The sequence below is a fragment of the Erpetoichthys calabaricus genome, chromosome 1, assembly GCF_900747795.2.
Source record: "Erpetoichthys calabaricus chromosome 1, fErpCal1.3, whole genome shotgun sequence".
In the NCBI taxonomy this organism is placed as follows: domain Eukaryota; kingdom Metazoa; phylum Chordata; class Cladistia; order Polypteriformes; family Polypteridae; genus Erpetoichthys; species Erpetoichthys calabaricus.
In genome coordinates this window covers 347,990,866-348,016,340 of record NC_041394.2, presented here as the reverse complement: position 1 = coordinate 348,016,340, position 25,475 = coordinate 347,990,866, and the positions used below count along the sequence as shown (strand labels likewise).

General features: G+C 39.5%; 1 protein-coding gene across 1 annotated transcript; it reads left to right on the top strand.

Moving 5' to 3' along the window:
• The first annotated feature begins 112 nt into the window (after window positions 1-112).
• LOC114668879 (gastrula zinc finger protein XlCGF52.1-like) lies at window positions 113-25,475 on the top strand. The gene is made up of 3 exons (XM_028824890.2): window positions 113-238; window positions 18,036-18,462; window positions 22,744-25,475. Exons 2-3 carry the CDS (start codon window positions 18,036-18,038, stop codon window positions 23,643-23,645), a joined length of 1,329 nt encoding a protein of 442 aa, XP_028680723.1. The 5' UTR covers window positions 113-238; the 3' UTR covers window positions 23,646-25,475.

Sequence of the window (25,475 nt, the reverse complement as noted above, 5' to 3'; positions counted from 1 at the left end):
TCGGAGTATTTGAACCGTGGAGCTGCGGAGGTCTGCTGCTGGGCCCATCTCGTTGGCCAATAGCGCACGACGTTCCATGTGACGTCATCAAGGGCGACGAAACTGCGTGCGTCTCAAGTTCAGGAGGTCGTGTCATGTAAGCAGCGACTCTGTGGAACGGGTTTCTTCTTAGCAAGCAGTAGAGCAGACGGTAGCTTTTTTCCTTTGAGGCATTTTTTCATATCCTTCGAAGCAGAAGGTGAGTGATCTGCGGTTGAGTCAGTTATTTTATGAATTTTCATTCGCTTTAATCAAAGGTAGGCGGCTCGAATCACATGCATGCCGAGTCTTAAGGACCCTTACTTCCGTTTGTCTGCAAGTTAATGCACTTCACGTTGTCGATTGATTTTTCTCTTTCAAAACGCACACAGTTCGATTCATCTTCATTCTATGACGTTTATTGTTTCATTTGGTGGTGTCCTGTGGGGATCACTGAATACTTTGATGTCGAGAAGGAGGCGGCATCACGCTTAAAGAGTTCATGGATTTGTTTCTTTTGTATTTAAGAAACCTACAGATGCACAGAGTTTAGTGAAAGTGCACGACGTGTGTAAATAAATGTATCAAATAAACTGAAAACTGTTACTTGGAGAAACAACCTTATTTATTTATTTATTTATTGCCCCCTTCTCGCTCCGCTCGCAAATCCCCAGACTTCACGGGTCTGCCGCTTGCGTATGGGTAAGCGGATGTACAATTTAAACAGATTGTTATTTTCATGCATAATAGAACTATTTTACATTAGATAGATAGATAGATAGATAGAGCAGACCCCCGTGACCCTGTGTTCGGATTCAGCGGGTTGGAAAATGGATGGATGGATGAATAGATAGATAGATACTTTATTAATCCCAAGGGGAAATTCACAAAAGCGAGTAATTAACCATAGTAAAACATAATAAATTGAAAGAATTATTTTTCATGTTGAATTAGAGGTATTCATTGAGTTATATATTTTTGTTCTGTTTGGCTTTGAAATTTATACACAAATACTTTTAAAACTTACACTTTTACTGTAAAAATTCAGTAAAAACAATATTTGGAATTAACTTTTCCTCAATATCGCATTGAATTTTGATTACGTTTGGATATACTTCGTGACAACGCAACATGTAACTGCCCGTGAGTGAATATTGTTTCTTTCTCTCAAATAAATAAACCAACTTTTTCCAATGTTTGGCCCTGTGATTTGTTAATTGTTATAGCAAAAGCTATTCTAACGGGAAACTGTAAACATTTTAATATAAATGGCATATCAAGATCTCCTTTGGTGTCTAATGTTATCCGCAGAATATGTACTGCATTACCTTTATTTTTGCCTGTTAAAATTTTACATGTCAGAATTGTTCGACCAATTTTCAATACAACTAATCTTGTCCCATTGCATAGCCCATCACTCAGACATAAATTACGCAATAACATTATGAAACATCCTTCTTTCAACAGTAGTTCAGCCGGTGGAAGACCGGACAGTGTTAACAGTTGTAGATATTCTACAGGATGTTGTAATTTGATGTTTTCATCTTCCATACTATCGCCACCAACTGCTTTAGCATAGTCTTTTGATGCGTCTTTAATCAAATTGCCATGTAACCGATCAACAATTTTCGCATTAATTTGTTTAATTTCATCGTTTCTCACTGCTAGGATTGCATCTACTTTGTCTTCTACTCTTTGTTTCTTCTTTTTCCGACCCAGCTTGGACCTGCTAGATTTTCAATTCCACTTGGTCTGGGATGATTATTACTTTCCTTATCTTCTGAATTTGCACTTAGATTATTATTGTTCTTCGCAGTGGTAGCACTACTGCCTCACAGTAAGGAGACCTAGGTTTGCTTCCCGGGTCCTCCCTGCGTGGAGTTTGCATGTTCTCCCCGTGTCAGTGTGGGTTTCCTCCAGGTGCTCCAGTTTCCTCCCATAGTCCAAAGTCATGCTGGTTAGTTGCATTGGTGATCCTAAATTTTCCCTAGTGTGTGATTGGTGTGTGGGCCTTACGGTGGGCTTGCGCCCTGCCTGGGGTTTGTTTCCTGCCTTGTCCCCTGTGTTAGCTGGGATTGGCTCCAGCAGACCCCTGTGACCCTCTAGTTAGGATTAGCGGGTTCGACAATGGATGGATCATTATTGTTCTTTTTTTAATTCTTTTCCCTCCAACGCTTTTGGACGTCTTTTTGACACGTTGCCCTTTCTTCTTTGCAAAGTTGTTGACGTGTCATCTAGAACGTATAAAATTATTGTCCAGAAAATGACTAAAACGAAGGATACGGATAGATTGCATGTATACAAATACTGTCCAGACGAGCTTTGTTAAAGAATGAAACTGAGGACTTTTCATAAATGACTTAAAATGAGGAAAACGTAAAAGAGAGTGCAGGAAGTGTGTCTGAGAAAAGCAAACATTCACACAAATAAGTGGTGAGAGGACCGTGGGTGTGGTTGTAAATGGTTGAGAGGAGGGCAGGACTTGACAAAATCTCTTGGCAATAGTCTCGTCTCAAGATTTTCTTTTATAACAGAGAGATTTATTTTTATTCCAAATTAAGCAAGATGGATATGTGTACAAGCCGTGTCGTGTAGGATACTTTTCCAGTTTTTTTTTTTTATTTAATGTTTTGCAAATTCCATTAATTTGTAGCAAATATTGATAAGTTCTTAGTTATTCATGCACAGGATAAAAAAGGAAAATCATAAACATAAAACATGTGATACTAATACTATTTAAATTACCTTTAACTTAATTTATGTTGAAATAGATTTCCTTATTTTTTGTTTTGGCAGCATTTCAGACTTGCTAAAATAGTTGACCTAATAGAGAACTCGGTGCATACAAACTATATAAATTGCGGTGTTTTTGTGGAAAGCCTCATCTTTGATTTATTATATATATATATATATATATATATATATATATATATATATATATATATATATATATATATATATATATATATATATATATATATATAATACTAGTTTATTTCATAGTGTTCATCTAAGGTAAAGGAGGACTTATTAAAATGTAATAATACATAGCAACTTTGAGATTGATGCCCATCCTTACCCACTCCTTTCTTCATGTCTAAAGTAAAATTAATACAGTAATCCCTCGCTACTTCGCGGTTCACTTTTTGCGGATTCACGACTTCGCGGGTTTTTAAATACAAGTGATTGCCCGCCTATCGCAGAAGTTATGTTCCAGACCCATCAGCAACAGGAGAAAATCCACGATATAGAAAGACCATATAAATAAACATTTTTTGAGGTTTAAGCCTTAAAATACCCATCCCACATGCTTTAAACACATGTAAACTTATAAAACACACTTTGTTAACACATATGATATGTGGATGTCGGGCTAAGCATATGAGTAACATCTCACTATTATAAAACATTTTAACTTCACGCAAGACAAGACAGTGAGACAGGAAAATAGGTGATGTACAGGCTTTTAAATTATTGACACGCAGAGCGACAAGCAGCACAAAGCCAGCACAAAGTCCACTTCTCCTTAGCGTTCGTTCAGCTCCCCACCCCCTTGACAATGCGAAGTGGCAGGAGCGTACTGCGCCTCTGGGGAGGGGGGTTTGAGCGAACGTGCGTTCACCCTCACACACCCCCACTCCTCCTCCTCCTTCCGAACGCGCAGAGCGACAAGCAGGCATTTTGGCAGAAGCAGCACAAAGTCCATTTCTGCTCAGTGTGAGTTCAGCTGCCCCCCTTCACAAAGCGAGTGCAGACACATCGACGTCTGATCGCTGCGTGCAGTGTGCAGTGTTGGTCTGCGGTGTTTAAGAATGCAGAAAGTGTTTAAGAGCATAGGAAGTGTTTATAAGAGTGTGGGAAAGGTTAACAAGAGAGTGACAAAGGTTTATAAGAGTGTGGGAAGGGTTTATAAAGCCTTAAAATATGTATAAATAATAAAATAAATATAGGTCGCTACTTCGCGGATTTTCACCTATCGCGGGGGGCTCTGGAACGTAACCCCCGCGATAGGTGAGGGATGACTGTACATACTTTATTAATCCCCAAGGGGAAATTCACATACTCCAGCAACAGCATACTGATAAAAACAATATTAAAGAGTGATAAAAATGCAGTGCAAGTTAAAAAAAAAAATGCAAGGTGGAGAGTGCGAGGCAGGAATAACAGTCAATAACTTTGTATAATGTTAACGTTTACACACACACCCCCCCGGTGGAACTGAAGAGTCGCATAGTGTGGGGGGGGATCTCTTCAGTCTGTTAGTGGACAAGGACAGGACAGTGCCAGCAGTCTGTCGCTGAAGCTGCTCCTCTATCTGGAAATGATCCTGTTCAGTGGATGCAGTGGATTCTCCATGATTGACAGGAGCCTGCTCAGCGTCCATCGCTCTCCCACGGATGTCAAACTGTCCTACAATAGAGCCTGCCTTCCTCACCAGTTTGTCCATGCGTGAGGCATCCTTCTTCTTTATGCTACCTCCCCAGTACACCACTGCATAGAAGAGGGCCCGCACCATGACCGTCTGATAGAACTTCTGCAGCTTCTTATTGCAGATGTTGGACGCCAGCCTTCTAAGGAAGTATAGTCAGCTCTGTCCTCTCTTGCACAGAGCATCAGTATTGGCAGTCCAGTCCAGTTTATCATCCAGCTGCACTCCCAGGTATTTATAGGTCTGCACCCTCTGCACACAATCACCTCTGATGATCACGGGGTCCGTGAGGGGCCTATTCCTACTAAAATCCTCCACCAGCTCTTTGATTTTGCTGGTGTTCAGTTGTAATAAGGAGCAGTTAAACAATAAATACATCTGTTTAAGACTAAAATAAGCAATAAAGGGTTAAAAATCTTAACAAGTGAGACCACTAAAATGAAATGGAAAAATATCACTAGAGCAAGTGCTTCATCAGCAATAAATGATTTCTTATGAAGCAGTTGGATTGGAGCCCACTGCAGCCCTCCAGGAACGACGCTGCTCAGCCCTGATTTTAAGGGTCTGAGTCTTAAATGGCAAATAAATTAAATGAAATTAATTGGTAGCAAAAACTAGTCACTCATTAAGAAAATAGTTAGAATGAAAACCTGTAGCCACTGTGGCTCTCCAAGGGCCTCATGTATAATGCCGTGTATAGAATTCACATCTAAACCATGGCATATGGACAACACTAAAAATGTGCACACACACAAACAAATTCAATTGCATAAAACCATGCGTAAGCGAAGTTCCATATACTTCCAATTTATATATTCCTATCAACGTGAATTTAAATTTTAATGTACAGGCACGCACCTACAGCCCCACCCTGTCTCATCCCAGAATTGCGTCTGTATATGCAAATCAATAGAAATTTAGTGTTTTGTTAAGACAATGGCAAAAGCCAACATAAAAAAAAGAAGAATTTCAGCAAATGCGAAATGGAGGCAAGGAAAAACATACTATTTGGCCTCTTAATTAGTGATATAAAAAAAACAAAAGCAGGTACTCAAAGTTCAAGTTCAGAAAGTCGTACAGTGCCCAAAATAAAAAAAGGAGTGGTCAGATATCAAAGTCACCTTGAAAAAGCAAGTCCGAGCCCACCGTCTGGGGGGGTGGGGAACGGTCTGTGTCGATGTTAAAGTCGAAATGTCGACTTTAATCTCGTCACTGATTTTGTCATTAAAGTAGAAAGTTGTAAACTTCGTCTGAACATTGATGTTTAATTTGCTAGAGTTTCTCAAATTCCATCATAATTAAAGTAGCATGTTAAATGCTTCGTATTCTAAGGCCGGAGTTATACTTCACGTGACGCATGCTGCAGCGGACGCTCCTGCTATGCAAGCGTTGAAGTGTTTATACTTGAGCGCGCACTTTGCGTAAATCTGGAGGAATCTGCCAGGTGGCAGTGCGAGATATTATCACGGTGAGAACATGTTTGGCTTCTCTGTGTTGTGAATTGCCTAGAACACCCATTAAATTCCGATGACACCTTACCGCAATATCTCTGAAAAGGATGTTTATTGATTAAATCCAGGGATGTGTCCTGTGGCAAGCATTGGGCACAAGTGAGAAACAATCCCTGGATGATGCCTCGGCTCATCGCAAGATGAATACAAGCACACACATACACTAGCATCATTTTAGCGGCACCAAATCCCCAAATCTGCATATCTTTGAAAGGAAACTGGAGCACATTGAGGAAACCCAGCAGGAAAACATGTAAACTCCAGGCAGGGAATATCAGCGACATGACTCCCTGCAAGACAGCAGCACTAACGCTCCACCTCTTAACAGTATTCATTATTTAAACGAAATTACTGATTTATCTGTGAAATGTAATATACATACTTTAATGCTTTTCATCATGAAAGTGATATCAAGTATAAATATAAGGATTCTAAATGTGCAGAGAGTTGGAATATCATACATTTAATGTGCTCAGTGTGGCGATCTATTGCTGGCGATTCAGGAGCAGAGGAAGCCCTAGAAAAAAAGATGGCACGGAAGACGGTATGTGAGAATTTTAAAACGTATCGTGTCTTTACGATCGGAAATATGCGATGCTTGAATATAAAAGCACCATGAATACATCTGTATGTCGGCATTTTGCTTCACCACAATGAACCATTTATCAAATATCGAAGCGCGCACACTGATCTTGTAGGATCCGCAAGGCGGCTTTCTGTCACATGTAGATAGTAAACAGAGACTCTGACGTCACATTCCAACTTTTAGCACACTGCGGCCCCCGACTTTTTGCTGGTACTGCAACTCGTGCACGCGTCGCGTAAATTTATGAGGACCTGCTCTGAGGACACATCAAATGAACGCTCAGAACGTGTGGCGGCCATGATGTGGGCGCGTACGCATTCTGAGCGAGAAGTATAAATGAGCCCTAAGTGTTCCCCCAACCCAGTCGTTAATCACTGCATGCTTCTTAAACTGGCTTTCTCTTTCGCTGACAGGAGAGCACAGGCAGAGATCGCCACACAGAAAACATTACATTCATGATACTGCGAGCTCTCCAAGGATTTTAGAACACTAAGATGTATACTCAATATTATTTTCATGATGAAATGCATTAAAGCATGTATTATACATGTAGGGGCATGATGGTGCAGCAGTAGCGATGAGCTGGTGCTCCATCTAGGGATTGTTGCTGCCACATGGAAAGAATAATTTATTGCAGTAGTACTGTGTCTGTCAAACGTACCAATCCCCAATTCCTGTCTTTGTTTTCTTTCTCCACATAACCAATCACCACACAATAGACATCTAATAAATGTAAAACCAGCTGTAAGTTTAGAGCGCCGATTCTTCAAAACTTTTAAGGAACATTGAAAAATATTCATTATATATGTTTAATTATTCCATCTATCCATCCAGGGTTGTGTCAGTTGCGGCAAGCAAGGGGCACCATCTCATCACTACCACTGCCCCACTGTGGCCCCCACATGTTTAATTATTAACACAGTATACATTATTTAAGTTAACGTTAACAATTTATCTGTAAGGTGTCATATATATGCTTTAATGCATTTCATCATAGAAATGATATCAAGTATACATCCTAGTATTCTAACAGCTCACAGTGACACAGGTCTTGGAAATCTAAATCGACTAAGACGCCAGTCATCATCATCTGTAAATCCGCTCTCTCTACTAATTCTTCCATTTGCAATGTTTTTTTTAACAATATTAAAGCAGCTATGGTAGTTGGAGTAGTTTGGCCATTCCGTGCACCATTATATATATATATGTATATACTTATATATATACAGTAAGTATGTAGTCTATTTATTTTTCCAGTAACAATGAATTGTATACAGTCCCTTTTCCATTGTAATCAATTGATGCAATTTCCCTCTATGGACAAATTGTGTTTGTTTAAAAATATCTTTAGATATTTATTATTATTAATTAAAGGCATTGGGTTACAAAACCTAATTTAGCCTACCAGTTTTATAGAAATAAATGGTTGTTTTTCAACAAAAGAAAAGAATGTAGCACTGTATTGCCATTGTCATTATGATGATCAGTGTTAACTGTGACTGTCCACTTGTTACAGTTCTTTAATCCATTCTCAGTTGTTGCAATTGGGTCAGAGGCTGAAGGAATCATGAGTAAAAAGCAACCGGTTGCAAAACCTCTATTATTTCTATTAATCTTACAAAAAAGTTCAATTTTACATCCACTGACTTAAATTCCCGTTTGTGTCTTGGAGTTCAGGTACACTGGCACCTGTTCAGCTGCTTGGAAGGCTGATTAACACCAAGCATCCTGTAGGGTTAAAAACAAATATACAATAAACTGGCCTTCTTTTTCTAACTGCAACAATAAGAAGTAAGTTATTACTCATGAGGAAACCCTCTTCATTATATTTCAGTTAAATGTATGCGTGTGTACTCCTCCTAAACCAAGAGCTTAAATGATAAGCTAATGACAAGTAACAACAGCAGGTGCCCAGCCTGTTATTGTGCCAACATCAGACGCATGCCACACTTTACTGATGGTTTTGGATATAAATTTAAAAATTGCCTTCTCTGTGGTAGTTTTTTCTACCAAAGAAGGTTAAAGAAATCCATTTCAAAGTTATGAATAAATAGTACCCAACTAATAAATTAATTCATAAATATGATATTAATGTACAGTAATCCCTCCTCCATCGCGGGGGTTGCGTTCCAGAGCCACCCGCGAAATAAGAAAATCCGCGAAGAAGAAACCATATGTTTATATGGTTATTTTTATATATTTTAAGCCATTATAAACTCTCCCACACTATTATAAACATTTCACGCACAATTATACAGCATAAACCCTTTGTATTCTCTTAGATATTAGGTAAGATTCGTTGAAATTATGTATGTAAACACAGTTTACATACAGTAAAACCTAAATATTATTTTAAAGATATCGAGCGTCTCCGATATCACATATGTTACAGCCATTACGACAGACAGGCCACCATCAATAAATACGTACAATGCAAGAAAAATTGTATACAATAAAATGTGTGTACAGTGACACTAAACTATGTACATGTAATAAGTACTGTACGTAAATAATTATGGTTACTCACCAACAATGACACGACGACTTGTCTGATAACGATTAGTTTAATTGTACTGCACTACAAAGGATAGCGTTACAGCTCTTCTAAAGGAGCCTCTTCAGGCAACTGTTTAGCACCACCGTTGTTCTTCTTCCATCACTCTTCAATCCAAATCCCTAAAGCAGATTACATCCAGACTACTGCCTTACAACGTCCACTTGCAACTCATTTTGCGCCCTGGTTAAAAGACACTGCGGCCGTAGATCTTATATGCTTTTCCTCCTTTTTAAATAAAAAGAATCATGGACTCATTTATGCTGTAATGGTGTCCTGCAGCGGTGAAGCTGTTTCCTTCCTTCAACATATCCAAAACTTTTACCTTTTCTGCAATCATTTGCATCTTCTGTTGGTGCTTGTGCACGTTAATTCTGAATGAGTGAGATTAGTACTTCCTGGTTAATGCAGCACTCCGTCGCTGAGCCAATCAGCAGCACACAGGAACTTAACCGCATGTTCTGATTGGGTAGCTTCTCAGCCATCTGCCAATAGCGTCCCTTGTTTCAATTCAAATGGGCAAATCAACTGAGGAAGCACACGTACTGTAGACCACAGACATCCGCGAAGCAGTGAAAAATCTGCGATATATATTCACATATTCTTACATTTAAAATCCGCGATGGAGTGAAGCTGCGAAAGACGAAGCGCTATATAGCGAGGGATCACTGTATCCCCAAAATGTAGTTTTTGTACAAATGAAGGTGAATCCCCTGTCACATTTCTTTTACTTCTGCTCCTGTTCTAAAATGTTTCGGAAAGGTTTATTTCTGTTACTGTCTAGAATGACAAACAAATCTATCACTGTCTGTTTAATTATTGTTCTTTTTCTGTATTCAACTTTGGAGACAAAACCTTAGAAAATGTAGTAACTGTGTTTTCCTTGCTTGGTAAATTTCATACACATAAATGTAAAGTTCAGAATGTTAGACCCTCTATTACATCTTTCTGTATGGACATTAATATGCTAGAAATAGCTTTAAAAAACACGTTTTAATTTCTTTAGTGCTTTTTCTGTAAGATTCTGAGCTGCTTCATTAACAATTTGTTATGCCCTTATCTGCATCCTGCTTTCTTGTAATAACTTAGCTGTTGTTACTGTTGTATGCAATTTAGCCATCATTATATATTTGTTAATTGTATTATGAATAAACTGTTGTATCAGATATTGCTTGTTAAAAATATAATACAATTTATTTATAACATAAGCATAATAGAGAAAAGGTATGTAAATATAGATACAGTATGTGTACATATTTATAGATGACAATGACCAATGACAATCACCTTTCAGTTATAGTGACACCAATACCATAATGCAAAAGCTGCTTCGTTTTATCAATTAAATTACAGTTAATAGTTCTCGGAATCAAAGCAGGTGTATTTATAGTATTATATACGAGAGGCTTTTTTCCTTTTTTGGTTGGCTTCCTCCAAACCCGTGGAAAGATCTTCAACGTGCTTTCTTTTGTCTCCTTTCTCACTGTGTTCGCACCTTCTGTACTGCAGTTTCTTTTCAGTTTCAACACAAAGTGTCAGTCCTCTTGTTACTAGCAAAGTCATGTCTTCTGACCAACTGGTGATTACTTAATTGCCATATCAAACAAGATGAATGTGTGGTCTTTAAGATACCATCGCAAGTGGTGCACTTGCTGTTCATCAGCAAGGTTTGGACTAATGTCACCCTTATCCAACTCCAATTCAGACAAGTCTTCCACTTTCAGTAAAGCACAGTTGCACTTCGGAGTAAAACAAATCCTCCAACATCTGTTACGGCCACGTCCTGTAAACTACGGACAGCCTAAGTTATAGCCATGTTGAGAGCTGTAAGCTTGATGAGATGATCCTGGTCTTATGAGGGTTTTTTTAAGGAAGGAGTAGAGGACTTGCAATTGGTTTCTTGGGTGTGCATAAGCCCATCCTCTTGTCTGACCACTGGTGTTACTCATCCCTTGACTTATGGTCCTTTGTTTGAACTTGAGTGTTCAGCTTGTGCCTCTGAGAGATGTCCCTGGATGTTGCAGTATATGGTCTGGTATCAATTGTCTTATCAGGCAAGGCATGAAGGCTGCATTCCGGCGAAGGTCCCAGCCATGGAAACAGTGACTTTTTTGCTGGCAATATGAGTGTGTGGTGGCAGAATTTTATGACTGGAGTTGTGTTCTTGCCATATCAAAAAAATGGATATTGTCAGTCTGTCCTTCACTGCTGTTGACAAGGCCATCCAAAATAAAGACTGGTTGATTGTCACACCATACACCTGCATGTATATCCCACACTATTCGTAATCATTTTTTTTTTTTTTCTGTAAATACATTTTTACTGTGGGGTGGCGCAGTGGTAGCGCTGCTGCCTCACAGTTAGGAGACCTGGGTTCGCTTCCCGGGTCCTCCCAGCGTGGAGTTTGCATGTTCTCCCCATGTCTGCGTGGGTTTTCTCCAGGTGCTCCGGTTTCCTCCCACAGTCCAAAGACATGCAGGTTAGGTGCATTGGCGATCCTAAATTGTAGTGGGTGTGTGCTTGGTGTGTGGCCCATGGTGGGCTGGCACCCTGCCCAGGGTTTGTTCCTGCCTTGTGCCCTGTGCTGGCTGGGCTTGGCTCCAGCAGACCCCCGTGACCCTGTGTTAGGATATGGCGGGTTGGGAAATGACTGACTGACATTTTTACTGCTCTTGACAATGGATAGCCAAAACACATTATCCTAATTGAAAACCTGCTCTTCCATATTTACATTTCATAACCTACCTGCCCGCCGAGCCCTTTAAATTGCCTGACTGTCCAGAGGATGAGGAGCACACCAAAATTGGAGCTCCTCTTATTCTCACTGTTTATGTATATAAAAACAAAATGTTTAAAAGTAGTGCAATTTTCGTTTGCTTTTTGTTTATTACTTTTGTTGCTGCCAATGTGTAAGGCGGGATCAAGCATGTCGAAAGAAATCCCTCAGTCCAAATGTTTATTTTAAAGTATTTAGTAAAGTTTCAAAGCAAAAGATCCACACAAGAATAAAGAAGAAAGTTTGTTACACACGTAGAATAAAAGGTAAAATATTAGAAAAAGTGTCGTCTTCTCTAAATGTAGCTTTTCTTGTCTAACTTTGGTTGTTTCTATACTTAACGATGCTTTACTACTTCTTCTTCAGTACGCTTGAAACGTACGGTACTGTACATTCAATAGAGCACATTATCTTTCATGTTACTTGGCATGGTTTAAAACCATGTGCCCTCAATGCCTTATACCTGGCAAGGCAGGTCACTAATGGAGTATAATGTGTAGTCAGAGAGGCTAGAAATAGTTAGAATATACCAATTCAATTCAACGTATGGGGGCTGTAAGAACCTCCCATAGACTATGCACCAATATTTAGGCAAACCTTTATATAAGTTAAATAACTAGCAAATGGCACTTATAACTTTATTAAATGTAGCATCCTCACACTATGTCTAATTTTATTAAGTCTGTACTTCCCCATACCAACTTAGTTTAGGGATGGGGGAATACCCGAATCATAAAATAGACTGATGTCACCATTTCTTTTTGCAAAGATTTGGTTTAAAATTAAAAATAAAACAAAAAATCCTGACCCACTGCCTGATCAGCGTTGCTATGGGTGTGTTTACAACAAGTCAGAGTGCAAAGTGAATCAAACTTACTGTCAAAACTGCAGATAATATAGATAGCTCAATATAAATGGTGAAAGGAAATTATAAAAATGTGATGTGAATTACAAATTAAAAAACACAAAAATCCAGTACACTTTCCTCCCCAAACCAATGTGCATGTAACAAATGGGGAAAAAGAAAAATGTGCTGATTGAAACAAAACTCCAAATGTGACCCCAGCTGACCAGCATCCCCGGTTTAAAACAAATAGAAACCATGGCTGATAATCCACTGCTAAGAATAAAGAGAAAATCCATCACTGTCTGATAAACATCTTGTGGATGAAATACCAAGCAGGGCTAAGGTTTACCACTCTGATGTTTGCCAGAAAGATCATGGTGTCGGCTTTAGTCCCAATCAACCTCACTCCTCCACTAATACAAAGTAAAACCAAAGCCATAAAATCCATTTAAAAACCTAAACCAGCTTAAATGTTTACCTTGCCTGCCCTTCTTGGTCACCACACGTGGTGTCTTTTGGCCCAGTGAGGTGATCACCTCCTGACAAGCACATTTTAAACAGACACTTCAGCTCCGCGATTTCACCGGTGTGTCCTCCTGCAATCAAACTGACTAACAAACAGAGCAGCACATCCTCACTCACCAACTAAGCACACTGTCCTCACAGGTGGCGCAGTGGTAGTGCTGCTGCTTTGCAGTAAGGAGACTGTGGAAGATTGTGGGTTCGCTTCCCAGTTCCTCCCTGTGTGGATAGCGCTTTGAGTACTGAGAAAAGCGCTATATAAATGTAATGAATTATTATTATTATTATTATTTATTATTAACTAGCACAGGTGGCACAAGTGTAATATCAAAAATGTACACTTTTGAAGTTGAACATAATATCAAGTTCAATGCGGCAAATGTGGCACTTGGTGCCACAGCCCACCTGCCAAGTTGTTTTGCCTGCCTAAGGTAAAGTCATCCCTGATGGAGGATCGCAGGAATCGTGGGAAAGAGGGGTCCTTTCATTGGATTGGCTGGCCCAGCACTGTTTCAGCCGTGGAATGGTAAAATGAAGGGAGGCAGCTTGATGGATGAGGTCTCCAGGACTCTAAACAAATCCAAATCCTATTATGTGATATCATCTACTGTTAAATTCTACTCTGTACTTCTACAATTTTTATTTTTATACTGTATTGAGGATTTGTTCTGTTCTGTGTATTGTATTGTATTGACCCCCTTCTTTTTGACACCCACTGTATGCCCAACCTACCTGGAAAGAGGTCTCTCTTTTGAACTGCCTTTCTCAAGGTTTCTTCCATTTTTTCCGTACAAGGGTTTTTTTTTGGGAGTTTTTCTTGTCTTCATAGAGAGTCAAGGCTGGGGGACTGTCAAGAGGCAGGGCCTGTTAAAGCCCATTGCGGCACTTCCTGTGTGATTTTGGGCTATACAAAAATAAATTGTATTGCATTGTATAATGCACTCGTACCACCAAAGCATTTTAACTCTTTTAGGGCTAATTTTTTTTTTGTTTCTTTTCTCCCAGGGCTGAATATTTTTCCAAAAACTAACATTTTTTAAAAAAGAACACAAAGCAATTGTTTAACATATCAAATCAACAAAAAATATTTACTTTTGACAAATGTTACTGTCTTGCATGTTGTATGAGCCTGCATACTCTATGATTTCACATACATGTCACATACATTTTACACAGCAAAGTCTGATCTCGCTCAAAGCAGCCAATTTCAGTCATTGCCACATTGCACTCCTTACAATATGTGTTGTTTTGGTGCCTACTTTTCAATTGTCTGTTGCTGCACTTTCTCACATATATTGTTAGTGTGTACTGTAGAGAGACAAGTCACCCATTTGCCATCGTGCCATGCCACTGCCACCAAGTTTTCTGCCTGCATGAAAACCGTTTTGTCACCTCTTTTCATCTTCTGAAACTTTATGAACTTTATGTATGGCATTATAGCCTGGCTCACCCCATGGGATTTGCTTCTGTTTATTACAGAAGTGAATAAAACTTTGCAGCAGCACGTACCTAAGCCACCAGGGGACAAAACACGTTTGGACCAATGCTCCCTGAAGTTATATCACCAGTTCTGTCCCATCTCTATTTGTAATGCCACAGCGCGCTTCATCTCGTCTTTCGTTGTGGGTTTCCACTTTGAAAAACGAGAATGCGATGCAAACGCAGCCCGCGATTCAAAAAAAATCTCTGCCTACCTGTTTGTCTCGTCTGACAGTAGCTGAAAAGCAGCATCAGGAGAGAGCAGCCTGAAGTACAGCAGCTGGTGATCTGTCGTGTCCAACAGCAAGCCGTGCCGTCTTGTAAACTCCGGTAGCCAGATCGGCTCTCAACGGATCAATGTCTGTGTATTTATCCCATGCGAACCTTGCCGTAGTTGCATCGGCTGCGCGAAGGCACTCAACTGGCAGCAGATCCGCTGGCGCGGCATCGGCTGGTGTCTGATCAGCTGATGCCTGCTTCTCACTCTCTTGCGCGATCTCCTGATCACTGCCAATAAAGTCCGATTCTGAAAAATCAAGAGTCCGACTCCACGATAATGCGCAAAACATCGTCTGCCGAGTGTTTTCTTTTCTGCACTTGCTTCGCTGCCTTTTCACATGTCGGTGCCATCTTGCCATTGTTTACATTTCGCAACTCACGCACACGCAAGGTTTAGTTGCCGAGTCAACGAGTCTAGCATTCCTCCAAGCACAGAGGGAATGCCTACGACGTGACAGTGAGTTTTGTCGCCATTAACAGCTGATTGTCGCCCCCTATCCCTGGATGTCGACTTTTGTCGACATGCGCCTTCAACCCCTACTGTCGACAAAAGTCGACATCCGCCCTAAAAGAGTTAAATTATCAGACCATCCAAAAATAGGACGACGGGCACATCAGCATCAATATTTGCTATCATTTGCATTCATACAGTGCACGTTCATTCAATGCACTTGTTATCCGATACCATATTATATCATTACGTTTACTTGTGTACTGGACACAAACATGACACCAGTGACATCCTTAACGGTGGATATAAAAAAAGTCTTCACATCCCCTGCCAAAGTGGCAGATTTTGTGTAATTAAAGAATTAAGATGATAAATCCTGTCAGAACTTATTCCATGTTCATTGCAGTACTGCAATGCTCCACAAAGATATTGAAAATAAGTTGGAGACGTTTTAGAGAAAAATGAAAAAAGAAAATCCAACAAAAACCTGGTGTCATTAGTGTGCACACCTGCTAAATTAATACTCAGTTGAAGCACCTTTTGATTTTATTGCAGCATTTTTGGGTAAGAGTCTATCTGTTTAGAACATCTGGACTTGGTGATTTTTTTTGCCCACTCCTCCCTGCAAAAAATTCCCAAACCTGTCAAATTACGAGGGCATCTCCTGTGCACAGCTTTCTTCAGGTTACCCCACATCTCTGGGTGAGCCATTCCAGAACATCAATCCTCCTTTGATGAAGCCATTTCTTTGCTGATTTTGGTGTGTGCTTTGGGTCGTTGTCATGCTGAAGGTGAAGTTACTCTTCATCGCCAGCTTCCCAGCAGATACTTGAAGGGTTTTTGCCATAATAGACTGATACTTGGAGCTCTTCATGATAACAACCACCTTCACTTAAGGTCCAGTTCCAAATGAAGAAAATCAGCCCCAAAGCATGATGCTACCTCCAACATGCACACCACTGTGGTATGGTGTTCTTTTAATGATGTGCTGTTGTATTTTTGTACCCAACATACCTTTGGGAATTATGGCTAAATAGTTCAACCTTATTCTCATCAAATCTTGGCCCATTATATGAGGTGAGACACAAAAATAACCGGATTGGTAAATATCCTCCCCCTCCCAATCTCTGCACCGCTCCATACGTATCTTCCATTGATTGAAACTGAGCTTGAAGCTCTTCAACAGGCTTGACGTTTCTGTCTTCACTTCATCCACTGAAGAAAAATGTGTTCCCTTCAGGTCACTTTTGATTTTCGGGAACAAGTGAAAATCACAGGGAGCTAAATCAGGTGAATAGGGGGGATGATCGAGGACAGGAATGTTTTTGTCAGTCAAAAACTGCTCTACAGAAAAAGCATTACGATCATTTCGAACAATCTGATTCACTGTTTTGATGTTTTCATCCGTCCGAGACGAGTGTGGGTGACCTGTGTGTTGAACATCTCCCACATTTTCTTGTCCTTCCTTGAAACGTTTGTGCCACTCAAAAACTTGTGTGCAAGATAAACTGTTATCACCGTACACTGTTTTTATCATTTCATAAGTTTCTGTGGCCGTTCTGTTCAATTTCACGAGAAATTTGATGTTGATTCGCTGTTTGATTTTTTTCACCTGACATTATAGCAGCAAGTCGTGTAGCGATTGTTGAGCAAATACTGACTGGGCTATTCACAGGGTATACCTAGTCGGTCGGTGGTTTGAGAGGGAGTGAGTGTAGGAGGGGATAGAGTTCTATAATTCACATTCGGCCAACTTCCGGACAGTTTTCCAGGAAAGCCCTGAGCCCAGTCCGGTTATTTTTGTGTCTCACCTCGTATATTTATTATTTTCTCTTTTTTTATGGTACCTGAAACACGAGACATCAGAAAGTGGAGCATCTATTATTTTTGTTAAAAAAACATGCTTTTTTTTTTTTTCTCACTTTATTCTATGCTTTCTACTTTAGGGGAACATTCATTAGTTTTCCGCTCACCTGCACTCGGTCTGCCCCTAAGACTAAAAACAGAATCAAACCTGTTTGCTTTTATCTTAGTGAGTTGTGGACTAGTTGAAGTCACTCACAAGGTATGTCACATTAGACAATCAGCTTCACAGGAACACACCAGCAACTGCCTCCATCACGCTAAGATTATATAAATGAAGGCTATGACTTAAAGTTTTTGAATTTTGCAAGCTTAGGGCGATGTCACATTAGACTTCTTACCCAGTGATTTTAAGTTCCTCCTTCATATGCCCCTGTTTCATAAGATAAGCCTGAGGCCTAACTTGTATAGACCTTCCTTAACATTGACTGATAACACACTTCTGGGACCCCCAACAACACTGAATGTTTATTCAAAGAAATGAATACTGTTGACACACAACTGTGCAAGATGGTCTTCTTCTTCTAGCCTGTTGAACTCTCATTCCCAAACTTGGTTTTTCAGCTAATTTGATATGAAAAGTGATTAGTTACTGTCAACTTGCTATGAACTGTTTGACTTGACATTGGCTTTAAATAAGTGGATGTTATAAAAAAATCAAATGTCTTTAGATCTGAATGATCCAGTTTTAAAGAAATAAAATCCTTTTTTTCCATTTAGATGGATGTGAAAGAGGAAATGTTTGAGGCTGACATGAATATCATGAAGGAAATGACGATAAATGTTAAGGAGGAAGACTGCGGATGGGAGTGGGTCTACCCTAAACAGGACAGTCTGGACATTAAGGAAGAGGACTGTGAAGTGGGATCAATGAATATTAAAGAGGAGGTTGAAGAGATGTGTGTCAGAACTGAGATGCACAACTATAGAAGTATGGAGAGTGTCGAGGAAGATGACCTTTATTATGAATATCAAGATGGAGCAGTAACCGGGTTAGTCTCTTCTCATAGCAGACACTCTTCGTCTCCAGAGTCTTCTGTCAATGTAAAATATGAATCACTACAGTCTGACACAAATAAGACTGGAGAAGGTTCATCTCCTAGAACTCAGGAAGGCCAGCCACCACCTAAAATGTCAACTAAAACAAGTAAGTAAAAAATAAAAATTGGTGTATATTTTAGAGTCAGGTTTATGGGCCTGAAAGTGCTGCCTTATGCTTTTTTTAAGAGAAATGTAGACTAACTTTCAAACTATATTAGACACACAATAAAACACAGCAATTTCACTGTATTTTTTCAAGGTTTAAGAATTAGCTGTTCTTTCATTATTGTTTATAATATGCAAACATTTTAAGCTCGTTCTGGGTAAAAAGTGGTAAACAAGCATAGAGTTACAAGAAAAGTTTCTGAAACCTTTGCAATGCCCTTTGTTTCTCAAATAATTCCTTCTAACAGTGTGGTCTGATCGTCAAGTCCCTAAAACAGACAAACACAATTGTCTTAAACTAATAACAGATAATTGGACTTCTCATTATTCCTGAACATAGTGTTTAAAAATGAATGATCCAGTTTGTGACCCCCTGTCTTTACTAGACTGTTGATCCTCTGTTAGCTCTAATGACCTCCACCAAACATTTCCTGCAGCTGCTGCTCAGCAAAGTTTTCAGTTCCCTGTATGTCTCTGGGATTCCTTGAATGATCAGCTGTCATCAAGTAATGAATCATATGCTCTGGAATCTGATTGGCCAGTCCGGAACACCAGTTTCTTCTGTTTTAGCCTTTCTCTTTTAGGTTTCTTCCTTTGTTTCGCTCATTGTCTTGTTTCATCAGCTAACCTCTGTTAAGCTTTCATTATCCTTGTATTTTCCTATCAAATTTCTTTACTGTGAATTGGTTACACAAACTCAGTGAAAAGGGTGACTAGCCTTCAAAAGACAAACACACCAGACCAGGGGCGACTGTTCCAAAACTTTGCATGGATTCAAATGTGAAAATATGAGCATTCCCGGGGGGGAAAAAAAAAAAGAAAATATGTACACCCCAAAAATCATATTTATAAAACCTGATGTTGTCAAGCTTGTGTCACAGAGTTTTGCAGGAGACTGGAAAAGGGATCAGGTTTCCAAGGTATAAAATCTTTATTGCTGAACCGGCAGGTACAAACACAAGAGCTTATTCAGAAGGGGTTTATCAGCAGCAGAAAAGCAGACAGGTTGCAGCTGTCAAATGAAGTGGTCCAGCTCCCCTCTCCATGTCAAAAGAACACAAAGTCCTCTTCATTGACTGGGTTTAGCGGCTCAGAAGCAGTGACTGGAGCAGACACAGTCTGAGGGAGAGAGGCCAGGGGAGTGAGTCATTAGGTTGGCTGGGACTTGGTCTTTTAACACTAGAATTACCAAAGCCTATGAAAAAACTCGTAAATCTGGCCCACCTTAAATCCCTTTGCACCTCTCTGTCAGCATCTTTTGTCTTGTTAATGTGCCAATCAAGACAAGCAGCAAGCAGCCTGTTATACCATCCCCCAACCACCGCAGAACGGGCACAAAGTTCTCACAGTTTCAGCCTTGATTATCTGGGAGTGAAGTGCTGGAATTTTAGAGTGGAAATAATAGATCATTATTTGAAACACATGCATTTCATGTGTGTTCCGTTTCTACAATAATCTGTGTAAACACATCGTTAAAACAGAAATGTTTTTCATAATTTAGTAATAAATGACAAAAAAAGAAAGAGACAACCTCGTGCGAGAAGCATGTTGCATGGTAAGTATGCAAGCCTGCAGATGATCCCATAAAGGGGACAGGTTAAGAGTGTGTTTGCTTTTCGTAGAAATACTGTTTAAAAGGGGAGTTTCTGAAGGGCAGCTGTTTCTGCTTCCGTTATGGGCAGCTGGCTGGCAGCGTCACAGCATACTTGCATTTCTGCACAATTTACTTTTTATAAATCACAATTGTTTTGTAAATATCCATAAGTGAGCGCACCTTGAATGTTGACCTTCACTAGCCTATCTCTAGATAGACCTTACCCCAGGCAATAATATTTTTAGATAATTAATAACACAATATAAACAAAACATGAAATTACACATTACAATAATATTTAAAAAACAACAAAAGCACTAAATAAGCAAAGATGTTCTTTGGGATGCTATAATTAGCTTTTCCAACTTTCTTATTTTATCTCCCTTTCTTATAATATTCTCTTCATAATCTTTAAGAGTTAGCTTGATGTGATGTTGGGACAGCATAACTTTTAGCTAAACCAACAAGTTTGATGGCCTGATGAATGGTCTCCTTTTGTTTGTTAAATTTCTTAGGTTCTGGTTCTGTATGTTCATGAGCAGATCTTCATCGAGAAGTGACAACTTTACCGGCACCTACATTTCTTTCCTTTCACTTATCTGGGTGCCTCCAAACCACACCTCCAGTCTCATCCCATTGGTTGAGTACCTGACTAGATTAGACTATACATAAAGGTTTAAACAACATGTTCAGCATTGACAGTCCAATTGTTTGTGTGTTGTGAATTAAAGTTGTGTTTGTCTGTTATTGTGGTGTAGTTGAAGATCAGATCACATTGTCAGGAGGAATTCAAGCAGATGTTCAAGAACAAAATTTTTCTTCCATCTGTAAAGTGATTGAAATTAAATTGAAGATTTTAAGCAACACATTCTACAAGATGCTTAATCCAAATGAGTGTCCATGTCTGTGTATTTTTAGCTAACAGATTTGAGTCTGTCCTATTTTTGTGTACAAATGTAACGTGTACAAGAACACAAGGATACAGTTGGAAACTGGTTATGGGTAAATTTTGACAAAAACATTAGGAAGTTGTTCTTTATAAAGAGAACCATAGACACATGGAATAAGTTACCTAGTAGTGTGGCAGACTGACAGGAGTTTAAAGGATTTCAAAACTTGACTTGATGTTACTTTAAAAGAATTAAGTGGATAGAGCTGGTGAGCTTTGTTGGGCTGAGTGGCCTGTTCTCTTCTGACTTGTTCTAACAGAGCTGCAGTGGCTTTAAGGAAAATTAAAGACTTGTTGCTACCTCAGCCCTTCACTTTGTGTATATATATAAAAAATACTAGCTGTGTAAGCCCGTGCCATAAAATTCCCATGGTTATAAACTATTGAAATCATCAGGAAAAAAAACTGAAATGTAGAGATGTCCTAGGAGGATTCGTTTTGCCGATGTGCTTGCCTTGCTTGTGTATTAGCGGCTAAGCGAGTTCCTCTCTTTTTTTTTTTTTTTTTTTTTCTTGGTGGTTTGACTTTGGCGACAGAGTCACTTTCTTTTGAGTTTCATGCTGTAGCCTCACACTTCCAGGGTGGACAGACAGACAGACTTCCACATGTAGACGTTTATATATAAGATTATGAACTACCCCTTGGAAATTAATAAAGTGTTGTGTTTTTTTCCTGAACTTTCCCCTCTGCTGAACTTCCTTGTTCAGAAGCACTTGTGCAATATGTTTTATATTATTTAAATAATATGCAATAACTCAATAGTGCAATAGATATTTATTCTTTCCATATGTATATAGCGTAGCAGAACTTTTTTTGCAACTTTTTGCACCATTTGTTTATTTGTTTGTTGTGTTCTACATATATTTCTGCACTGGAGGAGCTGCTTTTAATCTCATTGTACATGTGTATAGTGACAATAAAGGCATTCTATTCTATTCTATTCTAATCTATTCTAGGTGTTTCTATTAATTTACCAAAACTCTCACAAAATAATGCTGTCTTGCTGGAGGCCCCTATTTTAAATAAAAAAAATTTAAAGCTATTGTAAAATCCATTTGCAAAAAAAAAAAAAAAAAAAAAAAAAGTCTCTATTTCAATTGGTATGCAGCCAGAAATATATTTTGCATTTTGGCCACAAGTGTCCGGTTTACTGTTTCAAATGATCAGTCAAGTGACATTCTGTAGTCATGTGGCTTTGGACTAATTGTGTAGAAATATCAAGATACATTCTGATTAATAAAAATGCGTTTCACATTGCATCTACTTTAAACACAAACCTCTCCAATATAATTATAACTGAAGATACTTATTTTTAATGCAGGTATAAAGTGATTATTTTTTAAATATTTTAAATGTATGATGATGCTGTTCTGCAACGTAGTTAAAAAATGTGACCAATAATCTTGTTGATTTTTGCCTATCAGATGTGATCTGTGTATTTTGCTATTTATACTTCTTGGCTCCTCTGATTATGCTCATATGGTGAGTATTTCTAATACTGATTTTAAAAAAAAATGTAAAAGTTGAGCATCTTTTCACATGCTGCTTAGTCTTATAATTGCCTACGGTTGTCAAAGTTTGTTTGTAAACTCAGTTTTTATTTAATGTTGTAATGTCAATATTAGAGCACTGGATTAAAAACTAAGCTCAGATTTTTTTTTCTTTTAAACTTTATACAGGCATCAAACTTCACTGCTGTTCTGAGTGTGGCAAACGATTTTCTGACGTGAGTAAACTTCAGAGCCACAAAAGAATTCACACAGAAGAGAAGCAGTTTGGTTGTAGTAAATGTGGCAAGCACTTTTCAAAAAGACATTATCTCCAGAATCACCAAAAAATTCACACAGAGGAAAAGCCACATTTCTGTTCTGAATGTGGCAAAACGTTTTCATGGAGAAGCCATCTTCAGAGCCACCAAAGAGTTCACACGGGGGAAAAGCCCTATTGCTGTTCTGAATGTGGTAAACAGTTTTCACGTAGAGACCATCTCCAGAGCCACCAAAGAATTCACACGGGGGAAAAGCCATATTACTGTTCTGAATGTGGTAAACAATTCTCGCACAGTTTTAATCTTCTGATGCACACTAAAACCCACTCAGGTGAAAAGCCATATCGCTGTTCTGAATGTGGCAAACAGTTTTCACGAAGTAACAACCTTTCAACTCACAAAAGAATTCACACAGGCGAGAAGAAGTATTGCTGCCTTGAATGTGGAAAACAATTCTCACACAGTAATACTCTTCTGACACACATTAAAACTCACACAGGAGAGAAGCCATATTGCTGTTCTGAATGTGGCAAACAGTTTTCACGGAGAAGCCATCTTCAGAGCCACAAAATAATTCACACAGGAGAGAAACCATATTGCTGTTTGGAATGTGGCAAACAGTTTTCACGTAGACACCATCTCCAGAGCCACCAAAGAATTCACACAGGGGAGAAGCCATATTATTGTACTGAATGTGGTAAACAGTTCTCCCACAGTAATACTCTTCTGAGGCACATTAATACTCACTCAGGAGGAAGCCATATTGCTGTTCTGAATATGGCAAACAGTTTTCACAAAGAAGTCGCCCTTTGACTCACAAAATAATTCACACAGGACCAAAGCCATATTGCTTTATTGAATATGGCAAACAGTATTCATGTAGAGACCATCTTGAGTCCCACAAAAGATAAGAGAGAATTGTTTGGATTAGACAAATGCACCAAAGTAGCATTCAAAAAGAAATACTTGGGAACTAGTGATGTGTCGTTCACGAACGAGCCGGCTCTAAGAGCCGATGCTTTGAAGCGAACGAGAGGAGCCGATGCCCGTGGAGCGGAACCGAAGCTTCAGCGGCTCCTGCTCAGCTCTGCTGAAAATCCATTCGGCAGGGGCAGGACTTTACTTATATGGGCACACAGAACATTGGCTCATAATGCCGGCTCGTTCACGAACAACACATCGGACTAGGATCGTACCATTATGTGAAAGAAGGAAGGGGGCAGATGCTCCGAAGACAGCGAGTGTTGGTACAGGCCAGGTACACAGAGCGACACTGTCGCTGCGACAGACGAGGAGCCAGATTTAAATGCAAGCGCATCGTGAAGAAAAAAAGAAGAGTGAAGAAATGAGTGAAAGCCGAAAAAGAAGCAGCATCTGGCTGCATTTCAGTGATTTTGGAGACTGCAAAGCTAAGTGCAGAATTTGTAATATGAAAATATCTGTTAGAGCAGGGTCAACAACAAACCTGCACAGACATATCAGAACCACCCACCCATCCGTGCAACTGGAGGAGAGCGTGCCCTCTCTCCTGCCATCCACTCACCCTGGAAAAGAGCCAAGTACTTCTGCTGCAGCATCCACTGTCTTACTGAAAACTGCAGGTATAACACGGTCTTCAGTTCAAACCAAAATAAGCACATTTATTCCAAAACAAATGACGCCAAACAAACAAACAAATAAGAGTCGATGAGGAGCTGGCTAAAATAATAGATAGCGACTTTCAACCATTTTCCATTGTGGAGGACAGAGGATTTACAACTTTTGTACAGGCCTTAAACCCCATGTATGTTCTCCCTAGCAGAAAAACTTTGTCTCAAACAATTATTCCATAACTATATATCTGAGGATGGAGTACAACACTGTGCTTTCAGAAACCACTGCTCTGGAAAAAAGGTAGCATTTAATGACAACAGAGCTGTGGATGAGGCATTTCAAAGAATTAAGTGCAGCAGCAGCAAGATGCAACCCCAGCAGCCTGTCTGCTCCTCCATCAGAGGGCCAAGAGGAAGAAATTGGAGCAGAGGCGCGTTCACAGGAACCACAAGCTTCTGCTGTGTGGAGGCTCTTTGACGAAAGAGCAACAGGAGACACTGCAAGGAGAAATCCCACAGCTGATGCTATGCTGGAGTTGAGGTCCTATCTTGAGGAGCCCCTCATCCAAAGAGCTGAAGACCCACTGAGCTGGTGGGAGGCCAAGGCTGCAGTCTACCCACGCCTGGTTAAGGTAATGGTAGGAAGACTTTGCATTGTCGCTACATCGGTCCCCTCAGAAAGAGTCTTCTCAAAAACAGGACAAATAATCACGGAGAGGAGAAATCGCATCAGCCCATCTAAGCTGAGGCATCTGGCATTTCTGAATGCCAACCTGGCCTAAAAACTTTTATTCAAAGAGTCATAGTGTTGTGTTGTTGAGTTTGGCCTTTATTTAATTTGTTTGCTGTGGTTTTGTGTTAAGTTGTTCATTTAAAGCTTTTATTAAAATGTTAAACAATAGTAACTGTGTATTTTTTGTAATGAAAAATGCATAAAAATACGTAATGTCTGAAAACAATGAATAAGAAATTGCTTATACACAAACCATTCATAATTGCTTAATTTGGCTAAAATATAAGCATCCAAGTGATACTAAACGAAGAGCCATTC